Source organism: Dryobates pubescens, chromosome 18, assembly GCF_014839835.1.
Source record: "Dryobates pubescens isolate bDryPub1 chromosome 18, bDryPub1.pri, whole genome shotgun sequence".
In the NCBI taxonomy this organism is placed as follows: domain Eukaryota; kingdom Metazoa; phylum Chordata; class Aves; order Piciformes; family Picidae; genus Dryobates; species Dryobates pubescens.
In genome coordinates, this window is record NC_071629.1 from 13,356,500 (window position 1) to 13,368,426 (window position 11,927).

The window sequence follows — 11,927 nt, forward strand, 5'->3', positions numbered from 1 at the left end:
TCCTCATCACAGATTGAAAAATGATTCTAAATACTTAGACTGGATATGGCTACACATATCTGACAGACAGATGTATATAATTATCAGAAGGACAAATGAATTCTACCAAAAGTTGATGGGTGGGTGCCATTTATCCTCCAGTAAGTGCAATGAACTCACTCCAACCCCAGTTTAACAGCAAACTGACTTGTGCACTCGTGTCCCTCCACCACTGCATACTGCCTCCTGCTCACAGGTCTTGGTCAGAGACCAGATGTTTTCCTCAGACAATGAAACTCTCTGGAGAAAGTGAAATAAAACCCCTTTCTATGATGCTGCATGAATGCTCTTTTATAAGTGGAAATGAGGGGTGCCACTAAGACGGACATTTAGGGTAAAGCTCCAGTCAAATCTACCAGCCATTAGGCCATGTCGGGAATGTTGTAACAGCCTTGTGAAAGATCCTGCTTAGTCTCTTTCATACAGTGGCTCTTAATAATGAGCATATAATAAATGTACAGTCTGGAAGAATTTACTATACAGTATCCAATTGGATTTATATAGTCATAAACTTCTACAGGACTGCTTCTATGATTTACAACAGTCTGCACTAATTATGAAGCTATGCCTGGGTTTGAGATGTAAAAGGCAAATGTTACCAGGCTGCTTGTACAGTGATACTGCACAAAAGTACATTTGCCACTGCAGTTCTGAATTGCTTGTTAACAGAGAACCGTTGCAAATAACCATGTATTTTAGCCTGCTCCTACAGAAAACACTAAAGTACAAGCATAGGAAGATGGGAGTTTATTGTGATGGAGATTAAAGATAAGGGAAGAAATGGGAAGCAGACAGTCCATATACTGCATCAATGAAACTGGTGCTACTTGCTGCCTGGATTATAGGGGACTAGATTTGGTAGCTTATCCAATCCCTTCCCAAAGCTATACTTCTGATTTCTTTTTAGAAATCACCATAGGAAACACTGTAGCTTACTGTAGGACAAACCTAAATGGATATACAAGGACATTTACTTCACAGAATTTTTCCAGCACAGACATTTAATGCTGCTGTTACTCTGCACATTAAGTAACTATTTCAGAAAGGACTGTGTAATAGGAATTACCTGGGCATCGTGGGCAGCAGAGCTGTGGTACATGCACAGGGGAAGGACAGTGTAGACTTGGGCATCTTATCCTGCTGCACAGTACATTTCCATTCTGCAGGGGAACACAATACAATACTTCAATGAGATGGGCTGTCTTACCAGTTTCCACATTCTTTATTCTGCATCTGGGTATTTTAAAAACATGCCTTTTTACAACATCCTCATGTTACTCACACCAGGGTAAGACCAGACTACTTTCACTTCCTCTGAATTTATGCTGGAGATCAGAATGCAGCAGAAATCCATACAAACCTTAAATCAGAGGAAGTGCCTAAGAATGGACTGTAACAATCTTCATTTGTGTTTTTCTTTTGAGCAGATTACACTTAAGAATTGCATTTCCAAAGCTATGACACAAATAATGAATGGTAGGTCTCTGAGATATCCCCTACTGAGGGTTAGTTCAAGACCGCAACAGACAATAGCATCTGTAATTGCTCCTGAAAACTGTGGAGAGCCTTTTGTTTGCATTTTATGGGTTCCCCAGCAGACAAAATCCGGCAGTTGGTAAGCAGCCATTTTTCTAAGAAATACAAGCAAGTCTTGGGAATACTGTTCATTATTCATGTCATTAACATAATATGCTATTTGACCACATCTAAGTTTGATTTATAATTAAAACACAGGGAATTTTCATTCTCCAGTGTCTGTAACCAGAAAAGACTATCCATTTAAAATTCCCATTTCCCATCTATAATTCATCCTCCTAATTTAGTTCTGAGTTCTTCATGTTTATGGCAAGAAAGATCTTTCAGCATGAACACTGATACTATGCTATGACAGTAGCTTTAAGTGGTGTCAGGAATAAGCCCACTATGTTTTCATATGCCTTCTGGAGCACTGAAATGTTTCCAGTGGAGGTGCAGACTTCCTTAGCTAGCACATGTATAGGTGTTTCTAGCTATCTCCTTCAAAATAGCCCATTGACTCCTAATTATCGATCTGCAGATCACAGGCTGGAACCACTGTTAGATCATTACTACCCACAAACTACATCTGTGCATCTGCTTTGGAAAGAGACACCAAAAATGATATTACCATCTGTTTCTAATGATGCTTGAAATGAAATATATTGATTTTATAAGGGAGGAGCAAATTTTAGGCTATAGACCCTTTTCAGGATAGGAACTATTACTGATCTGCACAACTCCTTGCCCAGTAAACAATGATCTGAGAGCCTGTAAAGCACTACCATAGGAGAAAGGCTGGCCTGGCTCCACGTTGCTAACCTGACCACTTCCATGGCATCACTCTCTTTTTCATTACTAGTCCTGTAAAATCTCCTGAGGTGGATGTTTACTTTCTGTGCATGATCAGCTGAAGTGGGCCCACAGGAAATCTGGGGAGGGACATCTCCCCCTCAACTCTGCTCTCATGAGATCCCACCTGGAGTCCTGTGTCCAATTCTGGAGCCCCTATTACAAGAAAGATATGGACATGCTGGTACACATCCAGAGAAGGGCCATGAGAATGAGCAGAGGGCTGGAGCACCTCTCCTATGATGACAGGCTGAGAGTTAGGGTTGTTCAGTTTGGAGAAGAGAAGGCTCCAAGGAGACCTTCTAGTATCTGAAGCGGGCCTACAAGAAAGCTGGGGAGGGACTTCCTAGGGTGTCGGGTAGTGATAGGACCAGGGGGAATGGAGCAAAACTAGAAGTGGGTAGATTCAGATTGGATGTTAGGAAGAAGTTCTTCCCCATGAGGGTGGTGAGACACTGGAACAGGTTGCCCAGGGAGGTGGTCAAAGCCCCATCCCTGGATGTTTTTTAAGCCAAGCTGGATGTGGCTCTGGGCAACCTGATCTAGTGGAAAGTGTCCCTGCCCATGGCAGGGGGGTTGGAACTAGATGATCCTTGAGGTCCCTTTCAGCCCTGACAATTCTGTGGTGCTAGGACAAGGAGTAACAGTTTTAAACTTGAGCAGATGAGATTTAGACTGGACATTAGAAAGAAGTTCTTTACCTAGGAGGGTGATGAGACACTGGAACAGGTTGCCCAGAGAGGCTGTAGATGCTTCATCCCTGGAAGTGTTTAAGACCAGCCTGGATGAGGCTTTGAGAGACCTGGTCTAGTAGGAGGTGTCTGTCCACAAGAGGCAGGTTTGAACTAGATGATCTTTAAAGTCCCTTCCCACTCAAGTCATTCTACAATTCTATGATATGAATTCCACAGGCCTACTTCCCTCCTCAGTGCTGCCGGCACTACTCCAGTTTGTAGCAAGACAGAATTATTATAACTGATCTTGTCCCTGGTAAGACTGATCTTATGCTCCGACTCACAGTGAGATTTGGGAGACCAAGCCCTGCTTAATTCCCGAGAACAGGTCTTCAGCTCCTGTAGGCCTCTGTGAGTCAGAAGTGAGCACTTCTGAATCAGACTCTTCCTAGCTGTGTTAGCAGTGCTGAGTGTGAAGAGCATTCATTCTAGTCCCTGAAGTCTGCAGACTGACTATGAACACAAGCAAAAAGCTGCTATTTAGAGAATAAAATAATGATCTAGCAAATTGTGAGCGCTCCAGTTTACCTGATAGTAAACAGTCTCTACTGTGTATTAGTGGGGAGGAGGAGTTGTAAAAGCAAGGGGGAACCGGGTGAGAACACTGAATGATGTTTAGTTTTATTCTGGTTTAAGTATGTAAATTATAACTTACAAACATACATTACTATATGCACACAAAACCAGGAAGGGGCTGGTTGGTTTGTTTTTCTCTAATCTCAAGTTGTGTTTAGAGATGGAGCAGAGAACTCTGCCTGTTGCCTGGCTCATACGACTTGTTTTGTGCAGAGATCACATGGATCATGATGTCTGAGGCCAGCAAAGAAATTCTGGTCACACTGGTCCCCAGGGAATCTTTTGCTTTTCTTTGTAGTATGAGGGTCTCAGTTGCCCCTTCAGACTGTCCGTATCCATTGCCTTACTAATTTAATGCCAGGGAATCATAGGCAGGTTGCACTTATGTCTCTCTTATTTGCTGTCTGTGGCACACTTAACTTTCACTTCTTACACTGGGACATTTGGTTTAAGACCTGTGCTTGTGCACATCAAGGCATGTGTTCTAATACTTTATCTGTTGAGGGTTTCTTGATGATCTGGAGCTTTTACTGTATGTCAGTGTTCTGAGGGCATTTCTTATGGCCAAAATAAAGCTCAAATGAACAGCTGGATGCTGCAGTTGTTATATGGGGTCCTCCTTCCAGGCAACAAGAATCACATCCCAGAAATCCCTCAGCATCATCACTGCTGAATTAACCCCAAGGTACATTTTGCACCCTCACAATACAACAAAGACAAACCAGAACAAACAACGAAGTGGAGGAGTGCAGAATCACATTCAAGATGCATGAACTGATAATTAACACCAGCAGTTTCCTTCTCTACTGACCTTGTTGCCCTGAACTGTCACTCCAGTCTTCCATGCCCATGTGTGAAGCAAAGAAGTAAAATATACTCATTTGTTGGAGACTTACAGTGAATGGGGATGCCTGGATCACAGCAGTGTTCTTTAGAAGAGCATTCTACGCACTTTCCCATCCCTACAGACTAATATATTCCTAAAAATCATTGAGCATTGATTTGTATCCAGATCTCCAGGGTTTCCAGTGAATTTCATCCCCACCCAAGACAGCCTTCCAGCAATGTAGTGAATGTTTTACCACACACAGACTGAAGGAGTTCTCAGTTCTGCATATAGATCAGAAAATGTGAGTGGAAACTCCTTTCTGCTATAATCAGGGGCTTTTCCATTTCTTCTACACTGCTTTTTCTCTTATAAATGCATTCTGCTGCACACATCTGAGATCAAGCCAAACTTGTGGGACTACTGTTTGTGCATCTCTGCACTAAATTGTAGTAGCAGATCCCTCGGAGCAAATGCTGCACAAAGGCCTGATATTTTACACTTACATGGGGGAAAATGGCCAAGAAAACCTTATTCTGCATTAAACACAGCAGACAAAACTCAGCATCTGGAGTGCCTCATGTGTTAGTGATTAAGATCCCATATTGTTTAGTCATTTTAAAGTACTCCAAGGGATATATCCTGCCCTAATTTTCCTGCCCTCCTCAGCTGTATATGACATACTTAGGGGACCTGTGACTGCTGTGTCTTTGTATCAGGCATCAATTGTTGGTAGCCAAGGACCTGTCCTTTCACATCCTACCCAATTCTTTTGTGCTTCCCATACTATTTTCTCATTTTGCACTCTCTCATTCTTCTTTCATAGATGTTTCCAAATGGCAATATCCAAGCCTGTTTTTTCAGCACTACAGGGCAGCAGATGCTTTGACTAGAAATGCTTCTGAAGGTGTGAGCACTGTACATACATCAAAACACTACCAAGTTCAGGTTCAGCATAATCCTCCATATTGGTGGAGCCACAAAGATTTAGTTAGTGAGGTCCAATTATTCAAGATGTAATGCTCAGCACTGTCAAAGCTTCTGGGCTAGTTGAGAAGCTGTTTTGTCTACCATTCAAGTACTATTTGCTAATATTGTTCTTCTCGGTTAATGTTTTCCCTTTGCTAGAATCACCTGCCTCTATTTCCTGCAGGATCCACTACTGAATATAGGTCTAGGCTTCGCTGAATTGTAGGTACATCAGAAAGGATTCTAGTCAGTTAAGCAAGTAGAAGTAACTGTAGGATCAGTAAATCAGCAGTCCTACCTCTGAGCAGAGACAGTTAACACAGTACACAAGGCCATAAGGTTCTAGATAAGGATGCCATCTTTCTCCTACACGATACTTCTTATCTTGAAACACACAGTATGTATCTGAATCTGTAAAACAGTAAAGAATTGAGAGTGCTATGAATCAACGGCCCCATTCGACCCTTAAAAAAATGGCTTCAGGTGTGCAGTGTTTTTTGTACACCACATTTGTAAACAGTACATAACATTTTGTAAATAATTACTACTTTTTCTTTCCCTGGATAATCAAGCAGCAGAAGTATCCATAATTTCATGTGCTGTTGTTTCTAGCCTCTCAAACCAAAACACGTAACACAGCTTCCTATCTTTTCCACAATGTATCTCCTGCACTGACAAAATGTCTTTCATACAGACTAAGTTTATCCTTTCACTTGCTAAACCACAGGGTAAGATCCTGTTAGGTAACAAAATTAAAGTGCTTGATTGCTTAGGCAGGTCTATAGGAAGTTAAGCATTTTCACTGTAAAACCCAAAGCAAATAGCTTGGGACAGGAAACCCCCAGGTTGTACAGCAGAGAGATTTTGAAGAAGGGGACCACAGAAGGAAGGTAAGTGCACAGCATTTACACGTCACGATCAATATATCAGTAGCTCCACGTTTTAACAACCTAATAAAAAAGTTTGTCACAGTATTTCAGAACAATTTGTGCTGGCCTACAGATGCATCAGCACTGAAAATATTTTAAGATCTTTCTGCTCATTAAGCACTTTGAATCTTACAGGTGCAATTTTGCAGATATCCATCTAGCTGTCAGGCATTGCTGCCCTGTCTCTCTGTCATGTTACAGTTTCATGCTGAAAACTCAACTCTCTCCAATAAAGGGCATTTCTCATCTATTTCTATGAGATAGTATCTTCCTGTTATGTTAATTATGTCCAAATTGAGAATAATTCATTACCCTTGGTATAGATGTCAATTCAGGTATCAAACCTGAATCAAAATACCAGTCTTCCAAGTGATAATCTAAGCAAGGGACATTCCTCAGATTTACTGGGCTAAAAGCAGGTAGCAAGAGGGAGGGATTATTAGTAGCAACTGTGAAGTGATCTGCTTTCACTTCACACAACAGCATGACAAATGAATTGCAGGAAATAAAAAAGCAGATGGCTGAAGTGGAGTTTGGTTAACTTCTCACACTGTGCTTTCTCTGAGCAGGGATGCCTGCATATTGTTTTCTTGTACGTTTGACAGAGAAGATGGCCTCCTTTGGGACTCTATTTTATTTTATTTTAATCTACTTCCTCAGAAGCAGAAGCTGCTGATTCTGAAGATTTTAACTACTTCTCAAGGGCAAATGATATCTTTTGTAAGAAGGCAGCCAAAATCCAGCCTGTGCAGGTGGAGAAAGTATTCCAGACAGCTAGAAGCAAGGCTGTAGCAGTGAACTACACCAATAACTCCTAGACTGTTTCTGCAGTTATTCCTCCTTGCCATGCTTTCTGAAATGTGTTAACATCTCCCACGGATGACAGACTTTGTAGAAACATCCCCTTTGTTTTGTTTGTATTCTTTTTAGTTCTTCTCATCAAGTTTTTGACAGTGCTTACACTCTTAATTTTCTCCAAGGATGTATCTAATCCAGTTCATATGAGGTTGTTTTTGGAACACAACAGACGAGTCTTGGACGAGCTTTACACTAACTGAAAACTTCAGCACAATAGTCTTACACATGGGACAAAATCCAGATAATCCCTCAGATGTTTACAGAGGTCACTGAAATGGAATTAAGCACTCTTGATTCAGGATATGTGAAATAAAACAGATTCTCCAACTGATCTCTTATGTTCTTTATGATACGATGGAACCTGTACAGCTCTAGGAAAATGTGCCCCAAACATGGGTGTGCCCTCATTCTACTAAATGGCAGATCAGGAGGAGGAAGAATGTTAGAAGGTTTTGAACTCAGATCCACAGTTTAGGACATTCTTGTTGGAAGACCTTTTCTGAACCACCTCTGTCAGAAGTAAAATGTCAGAAGTGGGTGATTGTGACAGCTTTGCTTGAAGGCTACTTACGTTTTACTTGTTCTAGTTTACCTCCATCTATGAAAAGGAGACAGAGCACACCAAAAAAGATAAAATTGAAATCTTCCAATATCCACTTCTTTCTCATCTTTAGCGACAAAAGGAAAAGTTAGGAGCCTCCAAAGTAGAGAATGTTGCACTGTTGGGAAGAAAAGATTAAATTAATTAAAGTCAAGTCTTATAAGATAGTTATCTTCTCTGACATGATTTCACCCAGCACACAGAAATCCTAAACTGCAGATCCAAAAAAATTGTGTCTATCATGGATCTTCACTTCACGGAAACAGCTTTGGCTTCAGATCATTTCATTTTTGGAAAAGGGACCACATTCCCACTCATGAAAGCTGAAAACTTTATTACTTCTAATAAAGTCCTTATTTTACTCCAAAGCAGAGCAATCTGGCAAGCAAGCAATCCAAATCATTCTCTTTCACAAGAAACTAGTTTGGGAGATGTTCCTGCAGAGTGGCTCTTTTGGATGTACCTTAGGAAACAGAGGTGCCAGTTGTAGTGTCTTCGCATCATCACAAAATTAAGCTGGGGTGGACCTGGTGTCTTGGTGGCCCTGTGCGGTAGAGATCCAACGCTCATGGTTCGGTGCTGGCCACACTGTAGTCACTGGGAATTTTCCTCACTGCATCCAACAGGCTTCCACCATTACTCAGTTCACCCCTCCTCCCCTCACCCAGCTACCATTGTTCTGGGATTGTGGATAATTAATTTTTCTAGAGTTAACCCTTCTGTTGCCTTGATGTCTGAATGTAGAATAGGGGAATGGCATGTCATCTTTGTTCTTGTGGATCTATAACGTTAAAATTCCACACATGGAGCAAATCTGAACTTATTCTCTGTGTGGTACAGAGATGGTATCAGACCTGCTGCATGTGCCATTCTGTCTATCTTGTCCTGGCCTTTATAAGATGACTTGTTTTATAATGCAAAATGCAAGGGAGGAAATACTTAGAGAAGAATGTATTTAATTTTGATAGCCAACCTAGGATTCTAAATTAAGAGATATGTTAATGCCCTACTGCTTACCAGAAATCATTGCAAAAGTGTTATCTCCCTAGAGCACACTTGTCCATAATTACAGTTTTGGAAGTATTTGGGCTGATTTCAAGAGCCTTGATGTTGACTCACAATTAGCTTTACAAAGTGAAAAAACAAAAAGAGATTCACTATTGGAAAAATAAACAATCTGCTCTGTAAACTACTTTGATCTCTTCAGATTTCACGGAAATAATAGATGTGTGCTTCAACTCACAGATAACCAAAGCAGAAAGAATACTTGCATACCTACCATCAGAATAAAGTGGTGGATGACTTAGAGAATTTAACCAAAGAGTAAGTTAACAAGCACTTAACAAGAAAATCTTCCTATTAAGACTGTTGATCCAGGGTATTGTAACAAAGGGTGGGTGATCTGATTTTATCAATGTTTTTATTGCCGCTATTGTTTAAGGGTTCCCTGCTCTCTGAAACCACAACTAAAGTGGACATCTTCCTTAATTAATCAAAGCTGTACAACTGTTCTGTCTATACTCGGTAAGCTCATTCAAAATAATACAAGTTGCATCTGAAAACATTCCAAAACCCCCACTACTTTAAAAGCACACTCCCTGTGCAGTAACAAAATACAACCTTCCATGTATTTTGGAAGCCGAGAATATTCCAATTTCAGAAGAAAAGTTTAAGTCATTTTTTCCTTTCAACATGTTCAAATCACACAGGACACTTTTAAGCCAAACAACCTTTTAAACACTTGTTTAGAATTAAAACCTCATCATTTTTAGTCCCACACTTTGAGAACAACAGTAGCACATCCCTGAGACTAGCAAAAATGTGAATGTTTAAATATTTTGGCCTTCTTGGGGGTTGCTTAAGCAAACAATATTTCTAAATGGAGCACAGTTATCCTTTGTGCAGCACTTTACCTGTCCTTTAGACTGGCTAAAACTCAGACTGAAAGGCTCAGACATCATCCACTTCACATGTCAGGCCTTCAAAAGGAAGCACACTTTAAAACCTGTACTGCTTAGGCTCAGAAATGCCGCACGATTATGTGAAATGGAGGAGTTAATAACAGGAACGGATAGAGACTTTTGATGTCTTTCTTAATTCTCTTTAATTTCTGTATTGTTGTTACCCCAAATATAAACGCATACTTCTATTAGCACACTCCCTTCATTTCCCCAAAGGGCAATGTCCTAAAAATATTCCTGAATTTAAATAATATCAGTTAGGATTAACCTGTTAATTATTGGTGTGTCTTCTGCTTAAGCAGAAACAATGAAAGCGCTCCACTCCTAACACCAACCGCTCCCTGAAATCAGGCACATCAGGAACAAGTGGCAACGCCCGGCCTCACCACGTTTTCCCATGAATGCAAAAAAACCCACCCTCAAACAGCAAGGGAGACTTTGCCGGACGACGCTGTGCCCTGACCGGTGCCACCATCCGCCGCCGGCTGACACACAGCCAGGACCGGCAGGCCCGGGTGGGCTGGCCCTGCACCGCACGGAGCGGGCACACGCACCTCCAGCCGCTCTCCCTGAGCCGTTATTCCCGCAGGCCACGCTGCGAGCCCTTACCGTCGGGGGGTGGTTTTGAAGCAAGCGAGTCTCCAAGCAAGCCGTGGCCAGAGGCTCCTGGCTCCGCCGCTTTAGCAGCGCAGCCGGCCCCCGGGCGCCGAGCCCGAGGAGCGCCCCGTAGCCCCTCCCGGAGTCGGGAGGGAAGCTGAGGTCGCGGGTTGCCGTCGGCGGAGTCCCAGTCCGAGCCGCCGGGCTTTCCCGACCTAGGTGCTGGCGGTGGGCGGCAGGATACCGCTCCCCGCCATGGCAAGGCGAGACAAGCCGCGCTGACCGCACGGGAGGCGGCGCGGTACCACCGTGGGGCTGCCTGTGCCGGGACCCCGGCCCCCAGGGCAGCGCCTCCGGCAGCTAGACTGCGTCTTCTTCGGGTCTTGCCTACGAAAGAAGAGCTCACAAACCTGGGACAGGGCTGGAGGTCGTTCTGCTTAGCCGCGGGCCCGAGACACCGCCGACAGCGGCTTCGGCTGCGGGAGCCGCGCGGCTCCGCTCGTTCCGCTGCACCGGGGTACGGGGGCGCTCCGACTAGACCACTCTGTTCCCCGCTCACGTTGCCATAATCTCCTCCCGCCGCTCGCACGGTCTTTTAGGTCTTCCCTTCTCTCCTGTAGTGGTGGTGATGAGAGGGCAAGAAGGAAACCGACGGGTCCTCCAGTAGCCGCCACCAGCAGCTCCCCGATGGACGGGAGGATCCGCTAAACCCCAGCTCCGGGGACGCTATGGGGCGGGCGCTCCGGAAGGTCCCGGGCTGTCCGGCCTGGGACACCTGCCACTCCTGCCCCAGCGGGGAGCGCAGCGAGGCCCCGCGGCCGGAGGATGCTCGGCAGCGGGTCCTGCCCCGCAGCCCCGCCGGCACTGGAGCGGCGGGAGGAGCACTGGAGCAGCCCGCGGTCCGCCTACCGCCCCGGCCCCCTCCTCTCCCGCGCCCCGCTCCCGCCGCCCGGCACGGCAGCGTGACTGACACGGCCCGGGGTGGAGTTTGCGCCGCGATGGGGGGCCGGGGGAGAGGAGCTCTCTTCGGGGCGGGGGGCTCGGTGCCTGCCCTGCCGTCTCCCCTCCCACCGTGCGGGAACCACCTGCGGGCGGTAGGATCAGCGCCCGGCGGACGGGAGCTTGCTCAAGCAGAGCACGGCTCTCTCCCCGGTAACCCAGCCCCACGGGCAGTTTTCCTGGGGAGAGTACTCTACATCGAGATGGCTCTTTAATGGTCTTTCCACCGGCGCGGTGCCCTCTGGAGCGGACCCGACGAAGTTAGCGTCTCCAGCGGGATTTGTCAGACACCCTCTTCTGATACACTTCGCTCTGATTTATTGTCTTAGAAGGTTTCAAGGTCACATTGAGATTCTGGTGGAACTAAATTAAACCCATGACTCATGACATTATATGCTTGGTCAAACATTCTTTTTCTGTCTTCGTGTAGCCCCTGTAACTAATAAGAAGAGATCAGTGAACCCTTGATAA

General features: G+C 44.4%; 1 protein-coding gene across 2 annotated transcripts in view; it reads right to left on the reverse strand.

Annotated features, from left to right (window-relative positions):
* The window catches only part of CHRDL1 (chordin like 1), a 39,366-nt gene extending 31,356 nt beyond the window's left edge, over positions 1 to 8,010 (reverse strand). For both annotated transcript variants that reach the window (XM_054169699.1, XM_054169698.1), the window contains exons 1-3: positions 7,870 to 8,010; positions 5,810 to 5,922; positions 1,106 to 1,199 (exon numbers count right to left, since the gene is read on the reverse strand). In XM_054169699.1, the coding sequence (XP_054025674.1) occupies positions 1,106 to 1,199; positions 5,810 to 5,922; positions 7,870 to 7,966 (304 nt within the window). In that variant the 5' untranslated portion in view covers positions 7,967 to 8,010. The remainder of the gene's footprint in view (positions 1 to 1,105; positions 1,200 to 5,809; positions 5,923 to 7,869) is intronic.
* Positions 8,011 to 11,927: the final 3,917 nt, after the last annotated feature.